Source organism: Schistocerca gregaria, chromosome 1, assembly GCF_023897955.1.
Source record: "Schistocerca gregaria isolate iqSchGreg1 chromosome 1, iqSchGreg1.2, whole genome shotgun sequence".
NCBI classification, from domain to species: Eukaryota; Metazoa; Arthropoda; class Insecta; order Orthoptera; family Acrididae; genus Schistocerca; species Schistocerca gregaria.
In genome coordinates this window covers 204015944-204039523 of record NC_064920.1, presented here as the reverse complement: position 1 = coordinate 204039523, position 23580 = coordinate 204015944, and the positions used below count along the sequence as shown (strand labels likewise).

The following is a 23580-nucleotide window of genomic DNA, read 5'->3' as shown; positions in this document are numbered from 1 at the left end:
TGGCCAACCTACTGTCAGTTATGCAATAGCTTCCAGGCATATACTCCAGATCCTTCAGAAGCAATGCTGTTAACGTGGAGCAGGAGAAGTCATATTTAACCAAGGCCACACCAGTTATTCATTGGTTCACCAGCTGGGCAGTATGTGATGCCTTGTCTGTGTCAATTGTAACCATCACTATAACTCTGCTGCAACCCAGTTATAGACCAGAAACCGGCACCTGTCTCCCCAGGCCAGACAGCCAACAACGGATCAGCAGCCTGCCTCTGCTCTCCAGTCGTCTGTCGATGGGCCAACTTCACCCAGTACCATAGCCATACCACTGGGACGTCGCGGCTTGCTACTACCAAGACAGAAGATGCTGCTGGCTGGCCTTTCTCCACACTGCAACTGAATGAAATCCTATGCAACGCCCCCCCCCCTCCCCCCTCTTGCCAAATCAGTGCAATAGGTCGACACTCCACTGGGTAATCAGCTAACCTCTCTGCACCTGCACCACTGGCTGCAACTACATCTGCTGCTCAGTGTGAAGCAAGAAATTCACTTTTCTAGCCAGTTGGATTAGTTGAAGACTTGTTCATGTTCATGGAGAAATCAAGTTGAATGACTGAGTAGAGGATTGGGTATCTGTCCAATGCTGGCCTGTCTGCCACTTCCTTACATGCCTCCTTTGTCTTCCAAACCATCTATGGACCTTACCATGCTGACAGGAAGAATTGAACCCATCCTGACAAGCAAGAACTGCTCATGTTTCACTCTGGTTCCTCTGCAATCATTCCACACCTGTTACATTTTGCCTCCCGATGTGCTGATGTGGAATGAAGGCCTTGTATATTTGGCATCAGAATTGAGATTGGTTTGGAGACTGATGGATCAACAACACTCAAGAACATACACAACATGCTGATGCCAGAAAACTGCAAGTGGTTATTCAATAGGGACAGCAAAATATGTAAGTAGCAGCATACACCTTTGTATTTACACTCAGGGGTTTCCATACATCCTTTGGTTACAGCTTCCCTATTTATTTTTTAAGTTATCCCGTGGTTAGATATTGTTGTAGTGTTCTATAAGAGACTGAGGTTGAACTGTTAACTCCAGAAACATGCACCCAGAGCAGTTTACTGGGGCACTCTACCCCATGCTCTGAGTCACATCCCATAGTGTGTTGGGTTTGTCGTAAAGTAGAACATTACACCAGCTGGTACAGAGAGAGTGCCTGGCTCAAGCATAGAAAACCTCAGGTACCCCAAAAATATCAGTAATTTCATAATGATAAGCCAGAAGAGGCATAAGGATTTTTTGCTGAAAATAAGGAATGGTATACAGTAAATGTTAAAGGATGATAAGAGTAATATATGAATTAGTAATTAAAGATAAGCATCATCTAGGATTTAAGGTCATAACTAAGTAAGGTATATTAAGAGATGTACCTGGGGAAATGTGATGACAAGGCAGAAAAAATCTGATACTACTTAGATCATTATGATAGGTTTAAGCTGTAGTACACTGCTGTTAGTGTGAACTAGACTAACAGTATTGCTGAGTTTGGATTATTGTCTTCGGGTCATGCAGCATTGCCTCAAAGCAGGCAAAACATTAAGATACCACATGGATGCAGGACATGTCATTGGCTGAAATGTCATCAATTAAACTGCTCCAGGTCCTTGAGAAGCAATATTTGCGATAGTGGTAGATCCACTGGCAATAGCCAATTAAATGAAAGAAGTATTATCATAGGAAAATCTATCAGATGTTGGAAGAGATGTAGAAGTAAATGAATTAAAAGGCTTTTTTATTGTGTGACACAGGTGGAGCTGTTACAGTGGCTGAGATCATGGCAGAATTACATACAATACAGGTGGAGTTGATATAACACATGTTACATTATGAAGCAGGACCACTGGATAAATCTCTCAGAGTGAATGGAACTACTTAAGGAATAGAGTTCAGTTAGATTCCCAAGTCATCATATCTTGAAACCATTACGTAAAATTACCGTAGATCTCCTACTGATGCAAATAAACTTTTCCCAATTGCTAAGCTATCAAAATATGGTGCAAAAGAACAATGCACAACCTGCGGAGTTTACATAGACCAGCATCATTCAGAGCATTACATGAATCATTGTTTGCAAAGATTAGTTATGTTCCACCTAGGTTAATGTAGAACTTAGCTCACAATACACATATTCGCCTTGTTAGTCAATAATGATAAGTTGTAAAATATCAGTGTAAACTAGTAGATAGATTTCATTAATTGCGAGACCACAGTGCTAAAGTAAACAGGTAGTATGTGCACAGATTTATCAAAAAAGAACTGTGCAGGTCAAGAAGTGCCTGCTTGTTTTTACTGTTAGTGCTGGATATTGTACATATTGTTTGTGTACGTGAGGGGTAACACTTAACAGTATTATGAAAACAATAGTTGCTACTCACCATACAGTGGAGATGACACACACACACACACACACACACACACACACACACACACACACACACACAAAATCGCCCCCCCCCCCCCCACACACACACACAACCACACACACACACACAACCACAGTCTCTGGCAGCTGAAGCCAGACTATGAGCAGCAGCAGCAGTGCATAACGGGAGAGGCAAGTGGGTGGTGGTAAAGAGGCTTGTATGGGGATGGGGAGGAATAGCAGGGTATGGGTGAGGGATGGTGAAGTGCTGCAGGGGAGTATGCAGGGATGAGATGGAGACAGGGTAGAGCAGTGACGTACTGTTGGGAGGTTAGAGGGATGGTGGGGGAGAGAGGGGGGTTGGGGGTAGCAGAAAAGGAGATATGTAAAAAGACTGGGTGCATTGGTGGAATAGAGGACTATATAGTTCTGGAATAAGAACAGGGAAGGGGCTAGCTGAGTGTGGTCAATGACTAACGAAGGTTGAAGCCAGAAGGGTTACAGTGATCTACAATATATTGCAGGGAGAGTTCCCACCTGTGCAATTCAGAAAAGGTGGTGTTGCTGGGAAGGATCCATATGGTACAGGCTGTGAAGCAGTCACTAAAATCGAGAATGTTGTGTTGGGTGGCATGCTCAGCAACAGGGTGGTCCAGTTGTTTCTTGGTCACAGTTTGTCAGTGGCCATTCATGTGGACATACAGGTTGTTGGCTGTCATGGCCACATGGAATGCACCACAGTGATTGTAGCTTAGCTCACCAATCACATGATTGGTTTCACAGGTAGCCCTCCCATTAATAGGGTAGGTGATTTTTGTGACCTGACTGGAGTAGGTGGTAGTGGGAGGATGTATGGGACAGGTACTGCATCAGGAATATGAGCCATGAGGTAAGGGGTTGGGGGACAGGGGTTGTATAAGTTTGGATGAGTATATTGTGTAGGTTCGTTGGATGACAGAATACCACTGTGGGAAGGACACTGGGCAGGACACTTCTCATTCTGGGGAACAATGAGAGGTAGTCAAAACCCTGGCAGAGAATGTAATTCAGTTGCTCCAGTCCTGGGTGGTACTGAGTTATGAGGGGCATGTTCCTCTATGGCCAGATGGTAAGAGTTTGGGAGGTGGTGGGTGGCTGGGAAGGTAAGGCATGGGTGATTTGTTTTGTACAAGGTTGGGAGGATAATTACAATCTGTAAAGGCTGCACTGAGACCCTCGATATATTTTGAGAGGGAATACTCGTCATTGCAGATGTGAAGGCCATGGGTGTCTAAACTGTGTGGGAACGACCTCTTGGTATGGAATGGGTGGCAGCTGTCAAAGTGGAGACATTGTTGGTGGTTGGTAGGTTTGATATGGTCAGAGGTACTCATGTAGCCATCTTTGAGGTGGAGGTTAAGAGCTAGGAAACATCTAGGAAGGTGGCTTGTTGGGTTGAGTGGGACCAGGTGAAGCGAATGGTAGAGAAGGCGTTGAGGTTCAGCAGGAATGTGGATAGGGTGTCCTCACCTTCAATCTATATCCCAACATTTGACAGATTCCAAACAAACCACCTCCTTCCTAGTCACCATGACTAATTATATCCTCACCCAAAATTACTTCTACTTTGAAGGCATTACCTATAAACAAATCCAGGGAATGGCTATGAGCACCCACAAGGCACCATCCTATGTCAACCCATTCATGGTCATGTAGAGGAATCCTTCCCAAACACCGAGAATCCTAAACCCCACACCTGATTCAGATTCACTGACAACATCTTTGTGATCAGGATCAAAGGTGAGGACACCCTATCCATATTCCTCCAGAACCTCAACACCTCCACCATTTGCTTCATCTGGTCTTACTCACCCATCAAGTCACCTTCCTCGATGTTTACCTCCACCTACAGTGTGGCTATTAGTACCTCTGTCCATATCAAACCTACCAACCACCAACAATACCTCCATTGCAGGAGCTGCCGCCAGTTCCATACCAAGAGGTCCCTTCCATACAGCCTAGACACCCATGGCCATCATATCTTCAGTGACGAGTGGCCCCACTCAAAATATACCGAGGGTGTCACAGAGGCCTTCATAGACCATAGTCATCCTCCCAACCTGTACAAAAACAAATCACCTGTGCCTTATCTTTCCAGTCACCAACGACCATTCAAAGCCTTACCGTCCAGCCACAGAGCAGCATACCTCTTGTAACTCTGTACCACCCAGGGCCAGAGAAACTGAATTACATTCTCTGCCAGGGTTTTGACTACCTCTTGTTGTGCCCAGAAATGAGAAATATACTGCCCAGTATGCTTCCCGTTCCCCCCATAGTGGTACTGCACCGTCCACGCAACCTACTCAATAAACTCATCCATCCCTACACGACCACTGCTCCCAACCCTGTATGTCATGGCTCATATCCCTGTAACAGGTCTTGATGCAAGACCTGTCACATACATCCTCCCACCACCACCTACTCCAGTCCAGTCACAAACATCACCTATCCTATCAAAGGCAAGGCTACCTACGAAACCAGTCATGTGATCTAAAAACTAAGCTGCAATACTTGTGCTGCATTCTATGTGGACATGACAACCAACGAGTTGTCTGCCGCATGAATGGCCACCACAAACTGTGATCAAAAAATAAGTGGACCATCCTGTTGCCTAGAACACTGCCAAATATAACATCCTTCACTTCAATGACTGCTTCACAGCATATGCCATATGGGCCCTTCCCGCCAACACCAGCTTTTCTGAATACTACATTCCTGTAACTCTCCTGGCCCCAGTTTTCATTAGTCATTGTTCTCAGCCATCTAGCCCCTTTCCTATTCCCATTCCAGCACTACACAGCCCACTACTCCACCAATGCATCCAGTCTTTCTTTTTCTCCCCTTTTCTGCCACTCCCTCTCTCCCCCGCCCTCTGTCTAACCTCCCAACTTCACCTAGCTGCCCTAACATCTCTCCATATAATCTCTGCATGCTCCTGAGCAGCACTTCACAGTCCCCAACCCCTACCCTGCTATCCTTGGCCCTCCCTGCAACAGCCTCCTCCTTGCCCCCACCGACTTGCCTCTCTCGTCATGCACTACCACTGCTGCTCGTAGTCTGGCTTCAGCTACCAGATACTGTGGTGTGTGTGTGTGTGTGTGTGTGTGTGTGTGTGTGTGTGTGTGTGTCAGCATGTTTGCTGTATAGTGAGTAGCAACTATTGCTTTTGTAATATTGTTCCATTCCATCCTGGATTTTTCAGAGGTAATACTTAGTGTTATATTTGAGACTCCTATTCAAGTGGTTAGAGGAACGTGATGTAAGACATTGAAAATGTGGGAGATGTGAATTTTATTAAATAGGTATTAAGCTGGAAGACCAGCAGATACAATGTCTTAGTGACTTATCTTGCCCATGGTGTGAAACAGTATAGCTGTTAAGTAGATAAAATGCAATTAATGTACAAAAATAAGCAAGTGAGAACATATGACTCAGTGGTCATTAGAAAATGTAGGTAAGTGCTAACAAAGTCAGATGAATAATGTACAACGTGATACTGTGAGTGGAGGAGCAAATAAATGTTGTAACTAACTGTAAATAAACTACCGTCTATGTCCCAGCAAATTACAAAGATGAATATTCTTTGCAGAAGGGAGGAGATTGTAATAGAATAAAACCATAGGAAAACCTGAAGCACAAGTCAGAGCCCAGAACTGTAGTAAGAGCACAGTAAGGCAGCAGATACTGTGCTGGTAACTGAACTGCATGGTCAACTCCTGTGTCATCAGACCACAAGCACCAGAACCAGACCACTGCCCGAAGTCATGCAATCGACACAGCCTGGCCGCCTTACTTGTGTGAAGGTGTTTGTTTTTTTCTGATGGAGGGTTTCCCCAAAAGGTCAATGTGTAACAGTCTTTTTTTGTGCCAGTTTGTACCTCAATGTGGCATCTTTTAGGTGAGTAGCAATCTATCCTTTTGATAATATTATTGAACTTTAATTATTACCATCCTGTATTTAGCACACTTGTCTTTTCTCTTTTTTTGTACATAATATCATTTTTTCCTGCTCATTTCATCCTCATTTTCAAACAGGCGTCATGAAAACTGGTATTCTGTCAGCCCTCCAAATGCATGGCCTTGGCATGGAATGCAGTAAGCAAGTGTGTGTGTGTGTGTGTGTGTGTGTGAGAGAGAGAGAGAGGGAGAGGGAGAGAGAGAGAGAGAGAGAGAGAGAGAGAGAGAGAGGGAGAGAGAGAGAGGGAGAGAGAGGGAGGGAGGGAGGGAGGGAGGGAGGGAGGGAGGGAGGGAGGGAGAGAATACTCACCTTTCTTATTAAGTTTCTGTGTCTTACACTAAAAAGTATTTTTTTGTGCATAGTTACCTTTATGATTAAATCAGGAGGTAATGGACTATCGACAGTAAATGGTTTTTTCTGCTTTTTATGCACTAGCTTCAACCACTTGAAATGACTAATAAATTCATTCTGTACTGTCTCAGCAAAAGAATGATCATACGGGAAAATTGCTTTAAATGATACTATTGTGACACACCTGAAAGAATAAAAGTAGTTTGTTAACAATGACTTAAGAATGTCCTTGCCTACATTCAATGTAAGACATGAAAATGGTAAGTTAAAAATACAACATAAGTACAGGGAAAAATTGTTAATTGAATATACAAGCTGGTGAATTTTGTGAGCACGATCACAAATATGAGTACTGCTTCTCAAATGCCTATAGAGGTAATTACAGTTCACGAAATAAGTAGAAAAGTTGCACAGCCAAGGAAATTTCTTCAAAACAATGACTTCAGAGTGAACAAAGTAGCAAATAAAAAGAGAAAAAGCAAACACTTATCACAATACAGTTCTTTAACTTGTCTCTCCTCTGAGTCAGAATTCTTGCGTAATACTGACACTTCACTTTCTTTTGTTTGTTTATTAATGTAGAATGTAGATGAACCTCTGCATCATTTAGTTTTTAGTATCGACAGATGTTAAATGTGCAATATCAGCTTTGATTTAATTCTTAACTTCGTTGGAGGTGTCATTCTCTATAATTTTATATACATTAAAAAAAGCCACAACTATGCCATAATCAAGAAATAAATGCATTGTTGTTTGTGAAAACTATAATCATTATTCATATTAGGCCCCTTTTGGAAAAAAAAGTTACGCAATACTCATGTTGTTGTTGTTGTTGTTGTTGTTGTTGTTGTTGTTGTTGTGGTCTTCAGTCCCGAGACTGGTTTGATGCAGTTCTCCATGCTACTCTATCCTGTGCAAGCTTCTTCATCTCCGAGTAGCTACTGCAACCTACATCCTTCTGAATCTGCTTAGTTTATTCATCTCTTGGTCACCCTCTACGATTTTTACTCTCCACGCTGCCCTCCAATGCTAAATTTGTGATCCCTTGATGCCTCAGAACATGTCCTACCAACCGGTCCCTTCTTCTGGTCAAGTTGTGGCACAAACTCCTCTTCTCCCCAATTCTATTCAATACTTCCTCATTAGTTATGTGATCTACCCATCTAATCTTCAGCATTCTTCTATAGCACCACATTTTGAAAGATTCTATTCTCTTCTTGTCGAAACTATTTATCGTCCATGTTTCACTTGCATACATGGCTACACTCCATACAAATACTTTCAGAGAAGACTTCTTGACACTTAAACCTATACTCGATGTTAACAAATTTCTCTTCTTCAGAAACGCTTTCCTTGCCATTGCCAGTCTACATTTTATATCCTCTCTACTTCGACCATCATCAGTTAGTTTGCTCCCCAAATAGCAAAACTCCTTTACTACTTTAAGTGTCTCATTTCCTATCTAATTCCCTCAGCATCACCCGACTTAATTCGACTACATTCCATTATCCTCGTTTTGCTTTTGTTGATGTTCATCTTATATACCCCTTTCAAGACACTGTTCATTCCATTCAACTGCTCTTCCAAGTCCGTTGCTGTCTCTGATAGAATTGCAATGTCATCAGCGAACCTCAAAGTTTTTATTTCTTCTCCATGGATTTTAATATCTACTCCTATTTTTTCTTTTGTTTCCTTTACTGCTTGATCAATATACAGATTGAATAACATCGGGGAGAGGCTACAACCCTGTCTCACTCCCTTCCCAACCACTGCTTCCCTTTCGTGTCCCTCGACTCTTATAACTGCCATCTGGATTCTGCACAAATTGTAAATAGCCTTTCGGTCCCTGTATTTAACCCCTGCCACCTTTATAATTTGAAAGAGAGTATTCCAGTCAACATTGTCAAAAGCTTTCTCTAAGTCTACAAATGCTAGAAACGTAGGTCTGCCTTTCCTTAATCTTTCTTCTAAGATAAGTCGTAAGGTCAGTATTGCCTCACATGTTCCAGTATTTCTACGGAATCTAAAATGATATTCCCTGAGGTCGGCTTCTACTAGTTTTTCCATTCGTCTGTAAAGAACTTGCGTTAGTATTTTGCAGCTATGGCTTATTAAACTGATAGTTCGGTAATTTTCACATCTGTCAACACCTGCTTTCTTTGGGATTGGAATTATTATACCCTTCTTGAAGTCTGAGGGTATTTCACCTGTTTCATACATCTTGCTCACCAGATGGTAGAGTTTTGTCAGGACTGGCTCTCCTAAGGCTGTCAGTAGTTCCAATGGAATGTTGTCTACTCCGGGGGCCTTGTTTCGACTCAGGTCTTTCAGTGCTCTGTCAAACTCTTCACGCAGTATCGTATCTCCCGTTTCATCTTCATCTACATTCTCTTCCATTTCCATAATATTGTCCTCAAGTACATCGCACTTGTATTGATCCTCTATATACTCCTTCCACCTTTCTGCTTTCCCTTCTTTGGTTAGAACTGGGTTTCCATGTGAGCTCTTAATATTCATACAAGTGGTCCTCTTTTCTCCAAAGGTCTCTTTAATTTTCCTGTAGGCAGTATCTATCTTACCCCTAGTGAGATAAGCCTCTACATCCTTACATTTGTCCTCTAGCCATCCCTGCTTAGCCATTTTGCACTTTCTGTCGATCTCAGTTTTGAGACGTTTGTATTCCTTTTTGCCTGCTTCATTTATTGCATTTTTATATTGTCCCCTTTCATCAATTAAATTCAATATTTCTTCTGTTATCCAAGGATTTCTACTAGCCCTCATATTTTTACCTACTTGATCCTCTGCTTCCTTCACTACTTCATCTCTCAAAGCTACCCATTCTTCTTCTACCGTATTTCTTACCCCCATTCCTGTCAATTGCTCCCTTATGCTCTCCCTGAAACTCTGCACAACCTCTGGTTCTTTCAGTTTATCCAGGTCCCATCTCCTTAAGTTCCCACCTTTTTGCAGTTTCTTCAGTTTTAATCTACAGGTTCCTAAATCTCTGTCTTACCATTATATAATATATCTGATACCTTTTAGTATCTCCAGGGTTCTTCCATGTATATAACCTTCTTTCATGATTCTTGAACCTAGTGTTAGCTATGATTAAGTCGTGCTCCGTGCAAAATTCTACCAGGCGGCTTCCTCTTTCATTTCTTAGCCCCAATCCATATCCACCTACTACGTTTCCTTCTCTCCCTTTTCCTAGACTCGAATTCCAGTCACCCATGACTATTAAATTTTCATCTCCCTTCACTATCTGAATAATTTCTTTTATTTCATCATACATTTCTTCAATGTCTTTGTCATCTGCAGAGCTAGTTGGCATATAAACTTGTACTACTGTAGTAGGTGTGGGCTTTGTATCTATCTTGGCCACAATAATGCGTTCACTATACTGTTTGTAGTAGCTTACCCGCATTCCTATTTTCCTATTCATTATTAAACCTACTCCTGCATTAGCCCTATTTCATTGTGTGTTTATAACCCTGTTATCACCTGACCAGAGGTCTTGTTCTTCCTGCCACCGAACTTCACTAATTCCCACTATATCTAACTTTCACCTATCCATTTCCCTTTTTAAATTTTCTAACCTACCTGCCCGATTAAGGGAACTGGCATTCCACGCTCCGATCCGTAAAACGCCAGTTTTCTTTCTCCTGATAACAACATCCTCTTGAGTAGTCCCCGCCTGGAGATCCGAATGGGGGACTATTTTACCTCCAGAATATTTTACCCAAGAGGACGCCATCATCATTTAATCATACAGTAAAGCTGCATGCCCTCAGGAAAAATTACGGCCGTAGTTTCCCCTTGCTTTCAGCCGTTCGCAGTACCAGCACAGCAAGGCCATATTGGTTATTGTTACAAGGCCAGATCAGTCAATCATCGAGACTGTTGCCCTTGCAACTACTGAAAAGGCTGCTGGCCCTCTTCAGGAACCACACATTTGTCTGGCCTCTCAACAGATACCCCTCCGTTGTGGTTGTACCTACGGTACGGCTATCTGTATCGCTGAGGCAAGCAAGCCTCCCCACCAACGGCAAGGTCCATGGTTCATGGGGGGGACAATACTCATAACAAGAATATATTTTAGAATGCAGGCTTCCATGGCCAATATTTGTGTTATTGTTGCTATTTGTTTTGTGGGCATAAGGCTGTGGTCCAAGATATAACGTTTTGTATTCCAATGTTGGCAACATCATCAGAGGCTTTACAGACTCAGAATGCAGTTACAGTCTAAGGGAAGTTCAGCAAGCTGAACTTAGGGCTAAATAAAACAAATAGCACCAACTCTTCCCCACTTCAAGCTCCATAACATATGCCAGCGTGATGCTGTGATCTTAAGCAGCAGTCTGATGATGTCACAAGCCAACCGTTGAGTGGATGCGTGTAAACAGTTCGTATGTGTGCGAGACTGTAATACTTTTCTGAGTTGTTAAAGCCTCTGATCAAGTCCCTAGCAATGAAAGATGATATATTAGGCAGAGAATTATATCTGGGACTGCAGCCTAACTCCCATAAAACAAGCACTAGCAAGAATATATATATCACATTTTATAGCTGCCTGTAAACAGGAAGCATAGGGGGCCATTACTAACAATTTTGCATGGCACAGAGTCAGTCCTAAGGTATGTACAAAATTTATTGGTAGTGAATATACTTGGTAACTACTTAAGTTTTTCACATTTTTACACAAACATAATGTGGAAGATGATGTCGCCTCCAGTCCATAGACTGGTTTGATGCAGCTCTCCACATTAACCTATCCTGTAGAAACTCTTGTTCATTCATTCATTCATATCCTGTAGATCTCACCAGTAACAAGAAATTTCAGTGATGTCTAATGAATCAATGTATATCTTAACAAATGAAAAGCAAGCCATAAAAACTTAATCTGTATACAGTATTAACAACAAACTACAAATATATTGCTTGATACTATTTGTGCTAATGCCAGTCAAATGTAAGACAGCAAATTACAAACAAAATTGCTTAATGTAGTCAAACCTTACATCTCTTCTACAATATTTACTCCTCACAATTACCAAATCAACTATTTCTCCATGCCCCAGAAAGTGCCCTATCAGCCCACCCTCTCTTTTTTTTTTTTACTCAGGTTGTGCCATACAGACACAACCTGATTCAGTGTCTCTTACTTTCTTAAGTGATCTACTCATCTGATCTGCACCACACTTCTTCAGAACATCTCAAACTCTTTTCCTTTCTTCTCTGGACTGTTTATGTCTCTGTTTCACTTCCAAAAGGCTTCACTCCAAACAAATACTATAAGAAAATATTTCCTAATCCTTAAATTTATATTCAAAGTTATCATATTTGTATTGTTCAGAAAAGCTTATTTTATTATTACCTGTCCTCTTTACTTCTGCTATCATCAGTTATGTTACTGCCAAATATTTTTCAGTTCCCACAGCATCATCTGACTCAAATTCACTACACTCCAACACCCTTGTTACTTCTTTGTTGATGTTCATCTTACAACCTAAGACTCTGCTATCTGTCTTTGACTTACTTTAAGGACTTTCCATCCTTTAAATGGCACCATAACCAGTTGTTTAACATTGTTGGTAACAGGTGTGGTTGAGGCTTACTGATATGGACTGATGATCAGGAAGCTGTAAGATCTGTCTCAGTGGCTCTGACGCCGTACCAAATGGATCCCAACACTGGGAAGATTACCATCTGTCATCTCTGTGATTACTTGCAGGTTGCAAGCCCAGTGATATGAGCTAGTTTTGCCAGTCATTTAAACAACGCCCAACATTACCTAATAAATGATCATTTACCATACACCAATCAAGAAGGAATTTTTACAAAGCTTTTCAAAACAACAATAGTTAATTACTGTATGAGTCTGTATTTCCTACTATAAATAATTTCAAAGATATTTGACATTATCTAAAAACATAAATTTAATAATTTCCCACTGACGTGTTAATATGCTTTCGTAAATGCAACAAAGGATGATTTAAGACAAACAGTTTATTAAAAACTGTTTGGTTCACAACAGTGTAAGTTAATCAATGATTCGATTTTCAAACTGTAGTTATTTTCAATGTTTGATGATATTATTTTCACATGTTACGCCGTCAGAGGGAGTGGGATGGAGAATAACACATAAGTGATGTATGGACCTTAAAATTAGTATATAATTAATGGAAAAAGAGTATGTAACTCGAGCAGTGAAATCAAGCAATGAGTCACATGTGTGGTATGACACACTTAATGTAAAATAATCAATTTAAGGATCCTAGAAGCATAATCTTTGCTTCTGTCCTTATGGACTGAAAACCTAAGACTTTTTTCAGTTTATTTACTTTTTGGAAAATACTTATCCTGGATATAGGTTAAAGTTAACTCATAATCGGATACTAGTCATGGAAGGAAATTACCATATTGTGTGTGAAAAACTCTGAAGCTGATTGGCTAAAGTATGTTCCAATCAATTCAAACAGAGAAGAAGACAGATTTTTGTGCACAGTAGTCTCAAGAAGTTATAATTCAGGTCTCAATGAGTCTGGAATTATTTAGTTGTTACTGTGATTTATTTTTGTTAAGAAGAAGAGTGTTTTGGAAAAATATTGTGATCTGGTGTAATAAACATTTTTGGAAGTTTTGAGAATATTTTTGACATTCTTCCTGATAGATGGAAAGAAAAGAAAAAGAAAGAAGAAAAAAGTATTCACGTCAGCACGGTGTTCCACGCAGACTTAGCTCCAAACATCAGGTTACTGAATACAGTGTAGTATTGAGTAAGCACACCAAAAGTAGCAGCTCCTCAAGTTGCAGAGTACTTGTGGCGTGCACATGGGTTTTTTTTAGGCTAGGCAGTAGTGTGAGGTGTCCTGATGAACACTCATCAGTCAACGTGCAGGCAGGGAAATCAGGACGCCCTCAGTGTAAAGACACTTCAGCTATCAAGATATTAGCAGCAAATTTTCAGTGTGTTCAGAATAAAGTTCCTGAATTTACTGCCCTCCAGGAAGCGAGTGGCGCGCAAATTATTCTCGGAACTGAGACCTGGCTGAACCCTGAAATGGGAAGTTCTGAAATATTTAGTGAGGGTTGGAGTGTGTATCGGAAAGACAGATTAGACACTGTAGGAGGTAGTGTCTTCATTCCAGTTGACAAAAATATTGTGTCTAGTAGGTTGAAGTAGAGTGTGATAGTGAAGTTATCTGGACACGTTTAACAGGACTAGGAGAAATAAAGTTAATTGTTGGGTGTTATTACCGGCCACCAGGTTCCACCGTGACAGTGATAGAATCATTCAAAGGGAGTCTACACTCTGCATCACAGCAGTACCCGGATCATGCTATATTAGTCGGAGGTGACTTCAACCTACGTAGTATAGACTGGGATGTCTATGGATTCATTACAGGTTGTACAGACAAGTCGTCGTGTGAATTAGTTTTGAACACATTATCTGAAAACTGTCTTGAGCAGCTAAATCAACAGCCAATGCACAATGGAAATGTTTTAGATCTGGTAGCCACGAACAGACCAGACCTCATTGACGGTGTCAGTGTTGAGACAGGGATTAGTGATCATGATGTTGTCCTTATGACTAGGAGAGTATTACTAGAAAGAGCACATAAGCAGTTGTTAGCATCCCACATAGTAAATGAATCAACTTCATTTACTTCCGGTACGATGGACGTGGAAGAATTATGGACAAATTTAAAACACATTGTAAATCACGCATTGGAGAAGTATGTGCCGAAAAAGTGGGTTACGGATGGAAAAGACCCACCATGGTTTAACAGCGTAATTCGGAGAATGCTCAGGAAGCAAAGGCAGGTGCACTCGCGGTACAATAAAGATCGGGAGAATGAGGACAGGCAAAAGTTAGTAGAGATTCATGCTGCTGCAAAAAGAGCAATGCACGAAGCATACAACCACTACCACCGTCATACCTTAGCAAGAGATCTTGCTGAAAACACAAGGAAATTCTGGTCTTACGTAAAATCAGTAAGCGGGTCGAAGGCTTCCATCCAGTCACTCACTGATCAGTCTGGCCTGGGAACGGAAGATAGCAAAACGAAAGCTGAAAATTTAAATTTAGCATTTGAGAAATCTATCACGCAGGAGGATCATACAAACATACTGCTGTTTGAGTGTCATACAGATTCCCGTACGGAGGACATAGTGATAGACATCCCTGGGGTTGTGAAGCAGCTGAATGGGTTGAAAATAAATAAATCGCCAGGTCCTGATGGGATTACAATTCAGTTTTACAGAGAGTACTCTACTGCACTGGCTCCTTACTTAGCTTGCATTTATCGCGAATCTCTTGACCAACGTAAAGCCCCGAGTGACTGGAAAAAAGCGCAGGTGACGCCTGTATATAAGAAGGGTAGAAGGACGGATCCTCAAAATTACAGACCAATATCCCTAACATTGGTTTGTTGCAGGATTCTTGAACATATTCTCATTTCGAATATAATGAATTTCCTTGAGACAGAGAAGTTGCTGTCCATGCTTCAGCACGGCTTTGGAAAGCATCGCTCCTGTGAAATGTAACTTGCCCTTTTTTCTCATATCTTGCGAACCGTGGATGAAGGGTATCAGACGGATGCCATATTTCTTGTCTTCTGGAAAGCCTTTGACTCAGTGCCCCACTGCAAGCTCCTAACTAAGGGACAAGCATATGGGATTGGTTCCCAAATATGTGAGTGGCTCGAAGACTTCTTAAGTAATAGAACCCAGTACGTTGTCCTCGAAGGTGAGTGTTCATCGGAGGTGAGGGTATCGTCTGAAGTGCCCCAGGGAAGTGTGGTAGGTCCGCTGTTGTTTTCTATCTACATAAATGATCTTTTGGATAGCAATGTGCAGCTGTTTGCTGATGATTCTGTGGTGTACGGGCAGGTGTCATCGTTGAGTGACTGTAGGAGGATACAAAATGACTTGGACAGGATTTGTGATTGGTGTAAAGAATGGCAGCTAACTCTACATATAGACAAATGTAAATTAGTGCAGATGAATAGGAAAAAGAACCATACAATGTTTGAATACTCCATTAGTAGTGTAGTGCTTGACACAGTCACATCGATTAAATATTTGAGCGTAACATTGCAGAGCGATATGAAGTGGGACAAGTATGTAATGGCAGTTGTGGGGAAGGTGGATAGTCACCTTCAGTTCATTGGTAGAATTTTGAGAAGATGTGGTTCATCTGTAAAGGAGACCTCTTATAAAACACTAATACAACCTATTCTTGAGTACTGCTCGAGTGTTTGGAATCCCTATCAGGTCGGATTGAAGGAGGACATGGAAGCAATTCAGAGGCGGGCTTCTAGATTTGTTACTGGAAGGTTTGATCATCACGCGAGTGTTACGGAAATGCTTCAGGAACTCGGGTAGGAATCTCTAGAGGAAAGGAGGCGTTCTTTTCGTGAATCGCTACTAAGGGAATTTAGAGAACCAGCATTTGAGGCTGACTGCAATACAATTTTACTGCCGCCAACATACATTTCCCAGAAAGACCACAAAGATAAGATAAGAGATATTAGGGCTCGTACAGAGGCATACAGGCAGTCATTTTTCCCTTGTTCTTTTTGGGAGTGGAACAGGGAGAGAAGATGCTAGTTGTGGTATGAGGCACCCTCTGCCACGCACCATATGGTGAATTGCGGAGTATGTATGTAGTGTTGATGTAGAAACTGATGTCCAATGTTGGACTTAACCCCTTACATGGAACATCTGCCTGAGAGGGTGCATGGATCAGGAATGAAAGCAAGCTTTCCAGGGTAAATTGACACAAAGAGGCTTGTGACCTTCACTGCACTAAGACAGAATACCAAATAAAGCTCTCAAAGCCAGCTAGAACCACAGGGCAATTTTCAACCCCTCTAGTGGAACAAACATACCTGCCTCTCAGATGGGTGTTCCATTCTAAGGGTTAAAAATCATTTCTTGACACTCAAAAGTTGTGGTTCTTTAAACAGCAGGTTGTAAATTCTGTGCTTATGCTGACATTCAAAGGAACATGATAGTACAAATTAGGAGTAAGTAGATGTTTCTACTTCAAAAATTGTGTGTTAGAATGGAGTTGATGGCAGCTTGTAGACTGTTAAAATGACAATATAGGACAAACATTTTAGACAGGAACTTATTTTATTTAACAGCCTCAATTAGACCTATAATAAAGAACCCTGTGTGCAGTAGGTAGCAGAACATATTATACACCCTGCTGATACGTACAGTGCAGTCTAACTTTTAAATGGCTTTTCCATGCTGTACCATACGACATCACTTCATGGCAGCCCATTGTTCAAAGAAAACTCGTGGAAGTAAGGAAGTTACTTACAACAGACAGAGAGAACCTGTGCCATCACATGGTGTATTTGATATGACAAAGCAATCATTATTACCAAAATATTAATTAACATATTACATTAAATAATACACTTAAAATAATGTACAGTTAACACAGTAAAAACAAAACAGTAAAAATTAACAATGAACCAATAGAATTTTTTTTATTTAGGTCAACTGAGCACAATAACAGAGAAGCAATTAAAGGAGACAAATAGAAAAGTGAAATTATCCAGGAGTACTTTTGTTTAACTATGTGGTATTTTGTAGTATTTGCAGAATTTGGTTTCAATTTTTCTAAAGTATACAGTACCTGTATATTACCACTTTTTATCTTTAACAGTAATGTGTTGACTTTCAAAAGCATTCAAAAATTGATGGATGGTCAATGAGCAATAGAGTGAGGCACACTGAAAATTATTGTAGGGAAAAAAAAGAACATATGAATCAGTGAACAGGTTGGAGGGGAAGGCATTACAACTTGATGAAAATTAAAAGGTGGTGTGCAGTACACGTGACAAAGTGTATAGATGAAAGGTAGAATAACAAATTCCTTCAAAGGGATAAGAAAAGACCAGGGCAATGACCTAACAAAAAGAAAGTAGGTGGCACCAGAAAACATGCAGAACCTGTGGGGATGTCTATCACTAGAACCACTATGCATGGATGAGTATAAGGTCTGTTCAAAAAATTCCGGAACATTAATAATTTTGTGCCAATGGTGTGTTGCAGCAAAGTGCAGTTTGCATTCCTGCATATGCCTGTGTAACTGCTAGAAGTCTCATTGTTGTAGGTCTGTTAGTTATTGTTCATTGCTGTATTGAGTAGAACGTTGTCTCCCACAGTTTGTGAATTTTAAGATGGCAGAATCAGAGGAGCAACGCATATGCATTAGATTTTGTGTGAAATCAAGAAAACCTTTGCAGAGACACTCCAAATGATACAGGAAGGCCACAATGATTTGTGATTAAGCTGTACTTGTTGTTATAAATGGTTCACATGGTTTAAACATGGCCAAATAGAAGTTAAAAATGACTCTTGTTCAGGACGCCCTTCGACATCTGCCGATAATGCTTGTGTCAGAAATTCCAACAAAACTGTGCACACTAATCGAAAACTGACTGTCCAGACTGTCAGAGATGCAGAAGAATGTAACATTTCAGATTGATCATGTCATGAAATCCTGACACAGCATCTTCGAATGCATCATGTTGCCATCAAGTTGCCCATGACTCACAAATAAACTTCAGAAAGACCTTTCCCTGCAATCTGTGAAGAGCTTTTGGATCATGCAAATGAGAATGCGATGTTCCTTAAGAGAATCATAACTGGTGATGAGAGAAGAATCTACATTCATGACGTTCAGACCACAGTTCAATCTTCACAATGAGTCGGGAAACATTCTCAAAAAAAAAAGCTCATCAGGTCATGTCATACATCAAGGCCATGCAGATAATTTCATATGACTTTGGAGTATTAGTTCATCATGAATTTGTGCCATGGAGACAAACTGTTAATCGATGGTACCATCGGAGCGTATTGCGATGCCTATGAGAAAATGTGTGAAGGAAATGGCCTGATATGTGGTGAGACAATCCATAGCTCTTGCTTCATTATAACACATCCACACATTCATCCCTATTGGTGCGTAACTATTGTGCAAAAAATGAAATCACTATGCTGCCTTGTCCTCAGACCTAGCCCCTGCAGACTTTTTTTATTTCCAACACTGAAAACCCCACTGAATGGGAAGATTTGCAATGATACAAAAGATAAAAGAAAATCTGCAGACAGTGCTTCACCACAATACAGCAGAGGTGTACCAAGCTTGCTTCCGGAAGTGGAAATGATGTTGGGAGAGGTGTATCAATTGTGGAGGAGAGTATTTTGAAGCAGAGCATGAACTATATAAGCAAAAAGATAAGCATAGAAAAATATTGTGTACAAAGTCTCAATATTTTCTGAACAGACCTCGTACAGAGGAGGCATTTATTATCTAATGAATGGTAAATGGTTGAAGATAGTAATGACAGTGGATACAGAGTGGCACAGCATCAGCATTCATTGGTGATAAGTCAGCAGGGTGGGAAATTGCGTATCTAGGTTTCTGTTGACTTTTATACTTTACTGCTTCAGGACCGGTGGGGGTTTCTGCCGCTTTCAGGCAGCTGCTTCAGGGTGTAGCGTTGGCGGAGAGTCTGATGAATCGTATGGCATGACTCAAGCATTCCACGTTTTGCCTATGGGCTCTGTTGTGAGGCAACCTCTAGTGTGTCAAACATGGTGGATCTGCCCTCACAGCAGGGTGAGGGGTGGGTGGTTACACATTTTTATCACTCCAGGTGGTGGGCCAATGAGGAGACAGGTTGGCTGGTCTCCCTTATGTGCCCTGAAAGTGAGCAGATGCCCGTTCCTTCAGCAGGGTCCAAGCAGGCACACATGGGCAGAAGTTTGCTAGTTATTGGGAGCTCCCACATTAGGCACATTATAGAGCCCTTTGGCCAGACAGATAGCCAATGTGCATTCAGGATGTCTGCCAGAGGGCCTCATCTGACATGTGGAGGAGATCTTGCCTGCAGCTACTGAGCATGCAGGTTGCTGTCGTCTGCAACTTGTGACTCATGTCAGCATGAGTCGAGAAGGCTAAGAGAAAGTTTCCGCTAGAACGAGCAGATAAATAATAGTTAGAATCTCACTTAGACAATCAACTGACATTGCTTGTTCCAGTGTGATGGACAGGAAGGAAGGAAGGAAGGAAGGAAGGAAGGAAGGAAGACTAAGTTTAACATCCTGTTGACATCGTGGTCATTAGAGATGGAACACGAGCTCTGATTGTGTCAAGGATGGGGGACGGAAACAGGCCGTGCCCTTTCAGAGGAACTATCCTGGCATTTGCCTAGAGAAATTTAGCGAAATCATGGAAAATCTAAATCTGGATGGTTGGATGCGATTTGAACCGTAATTTTCCCAAATGCAGGTCCAATTTGCTAACTGTTTCGACACCTCGCCTGGTCTAGTATAATGGAGACACACAAATTATGTGCAAAGTTTAAACGGATTGTAAATTGTGCTCTGGAGAAGTATGTGCTTACTGAGTGGATTAAGAACAGGAAAGATACACCGTGGTTTAACAGCAGAATTCGGAAAATGCTGACAAAGCAAAGGCTGCTGCATTCTTGGGTCAAAAGAGGAAATGCAGATGATGACAGGCAAGTGTTCACTGAGATTTGTGCATCTGTAAAAAGATCTATGAGTGAAGCATACAACTACCACCATCATACTTTAGCAAAAGATATGGCCAGTAAAACGAAAAATTCTGGTCCTTTGTAACTCACTAACAGCATCTAAGGCTTCTATTCAGTCTGGTGTGGTGATGAAGACAACAAAAGGGAAGCTGAAGTTTTAAATTTTGCATTTAAGAAACTATTCATACAAGAGAATCATAAAAATGTACCATCATTTTAACATTACACAGACTCAAGAATTGACGACATGTGATAGGCAACCCTGGTGTAGAGAAACAACTGAAAGAGTTGAAAACAAATATGTTGCGATGTCCGGGTGGAATCCCAGCATAATGTATGCTCACTTGCGTGAATGAATCTCTTTTTCTGATCAAAGTCGTGGCTGAAAGCTTTGTCTAAGTGTCTTAATTGAGGCTGTCTGCAATTTAATGCATTATCTTTATGGTAAATAGCAATGCATCTTTTCCTACATTGTTGATAAATTTCCTTAAGACAGTAAAGCTCTTGTCCACAAATCAGCACCGTTTTATAAAGCATGGCTCTTGTGAAATTCAGCTTGTCCCTTTTCTCACATGATACACTGTGAACTATGGCTGAAGAACAGACAAATTCCATATTTCTTGATTTCTGAAAAGCAGTTGACACAGTGCCCCACTCCAGACTGTTGACGAAGGTATGAACATACAGAATAGCTTTCCGGATATGTGAGGGGCTCGAAGACTTCTCAAGTAATAGAAACCAGTACAGTATTCTCAATGGCGAGTGTTCAACAGAGACAAGGGTATCATCAGGAGTGCCCCAGAGAAGTGGGATAGGTCAGCTATTATTTTGTATATACATGAATGATGTGATGGACAGGATGGGCAGAAATCTGCAGCTGTTTGCTGGTGATGCTGTGGTAATGTCAGCTAGCTCTAAATGAAGAAAAATGCACGTTAATGCATTTGAGTAGGAAAAATAGAGCCATGATGCTCAAATACAGCATTAGTAGTGTGCTGCTTGATACATCACATAATTTAAATATCAGGGCATAACACTGCAAAGCGATATGAAATTGGATGAGCATGTAAGAATTACAGTAGGGAAGGCAAATGGTCAACTTCGGTTTGTTGGGAGAATTTTAGGAAAGTGTGATTCATCTCTAAAGGAGATCACTTATAGGACACTACTGTGGCCTATTCTTGAGTTCTGCTAAAGTGTTTGGGATCCACACCATGTCAGATAAAAAGAAGACATTGAAACAGTTTAAATATGTTCTGTGAGATTTGTTACCATTAAGTACAAACAACATGCAAGTATTATGGAGATGCTTTTGGAACTGAAATGAAAAACCCTGAAATTCTTTAAGAGGGATGCTGCTGAGAAAATATGAAGAACTGGCATCCGAAGCTGACTGCACAACGGCTCTACTGCTGAAAACACACATTTTGTGTAAGGGGCATGAAGATAAGAGAGATTAGGGCTCACTCTGTTTGTGAGTGGAGCAGGAGAGGGAATGATTAGTAATGGCAAGGGGGTGCCCTCCACCATGTACCATATGGTAACTTGCGAAGTATGACAAGTGCACATTGTAAAAGTATTGTGTAAGGAACTGACCATGGTCTTGACGAAAAACTAGCCTGGATTTTGTGGAAGTGATTCAATGAAATAACCAAAAACATTAACCAATGTGAACAGGTGAGCATTATTATATAAGGAATTGAGTCCACTGCACTTTCTTGCTGAATTTATCTGACAATAAAAACCACTCATCAGTACAAACAGTAACAAATTCATGGTTTACCAGTGATGTGCAAATTCTATAAATTATTTCTATATACAATGAAAAAAACATAACACAATACCAATTTCAAATAAATTATTTCTCCAATGACTTGTCAGCATTCATGGAAAAACAAATCAATGCAATATTTTAGAGTAAAATAACCGAAAAAAAGAGTTTTAGAATTAGGTATATGTTCCAACAATGTCAAACTGGTGTGTCATTTCAAACATCTGACATCTATGACTTTAGATAGAAATAACAGATGGACGGCTTGTATTATTAACCTCGAATTAGTGAAACAATTACTAACAAAGAGATAGAGGGGCTGGCCAGTACTTACCTCAGCTCAGTACAGCCGATAGAGACACAAAAAACAACCGAAAATTTAAGCTCCTAGCTTTCGGAATAAATGTTCCTTCATCAGGGAGGAGAGAGGGGAAAGAAAGGGAAGAAGGGAAAGTGGATTTAGTTACTCACAACCCAGGTTATGAAGCAACAGGGAAAGGAAAACAGGGAAGGTAGCAAGGATGGAGGCATGGTTGTCAGAGGGAAGCCAAAGATATTCTACTGCAGGTACTGTGCCAGCTTCAAACCAAAGAGGATGCATACAGAAGTAAAGAGGTGTATAGTATAAAGATGTAGGATGGAAAGATGCATGAATGGCTAAAGAGGAAAGGGAAAGAGGAGAAGACTGAAAAGTAAATGGGAGTGAGGTTGTTTAACGTAGGTTTAGTCCAGGGGTATGGCGGGATGAAAGGATGTGCTGGAGTGCAAGTTCCCATCTCCGCAGTTCAGAGGGACTGGTGTTGGGTGGGAGAAGCCAAATGGCACGTACAGTGTAGCAGGTTCCTAGGTCCCTAGAATTATGCTGGAGGGCATGCTCCGCTACTGGGTATTGGACATCTCCTAGGCGGACAGTTCGTCTGTGTCCGTTCATGCGCTCAGCCAGTTTAGTTGTTGTCATACCGATGTAAAAGGCTGTGCAGTGCAGGCATGTCAGCTGATAAATGACATGTGTAGTCTCACACGTGGCCCTTCCTTGAATTGTGTATGTTTTCCTAGTAGCGGGGCTGGAGTAGGTGGTTGTGGGGGGATGCATGGGGCAGGTTTTGCAGCGGGGTCGGTTACAGGGGTAGGAACCGCTGGGTAGAGAAGGTAGTCTGGGAATATTGCAGGGTTTAACAAGGATGTTACGGAGGTTAGGGGGACGACGAAAGGCAACTCTGGGTGGTGTGGGGAGAATTTTGTCAAGGGATGATCTCATTTCAGGGGTTGACTTGAGAAAGTCATATCCCTGGCGGAGTAATTTATTGATGTATTCGAGGCCAGGATAATATTGGGTGACAAGGGGGATGCTTCTGTGTGGTCTGAGGCTAGGAATATTGTTGTTGGACGGGGAGGAATGTATTGCTCGGGAGATCTGTTTGTGGACAAGGTCTGCAGGATAGTTGCGGGA

At 41.3% G+C, this 23580-nt stretch overlaps 1 protein-coding gene across 1 annotated transcript in view; it reads right to left on the bottom strand.

The window, feature by feature from the left end:
- LOC126336877 (protein KIAA0100) overlaps positions 1-23580 on the bottom strand; it is a 316670-nt gene that overhangs the window by 170596 nt on the left and 122494 nt on the right. The window contains exon 16 of the mRNA XM_050000988.1: positions 6789-6957. Within this exon, the coding sequence (XP_049856945.1) occupies positions 6789-6957 (169 nt within the window). The remainder of the gene's footprint in view (positions 1-6788; positions 6958-23580) is intronic.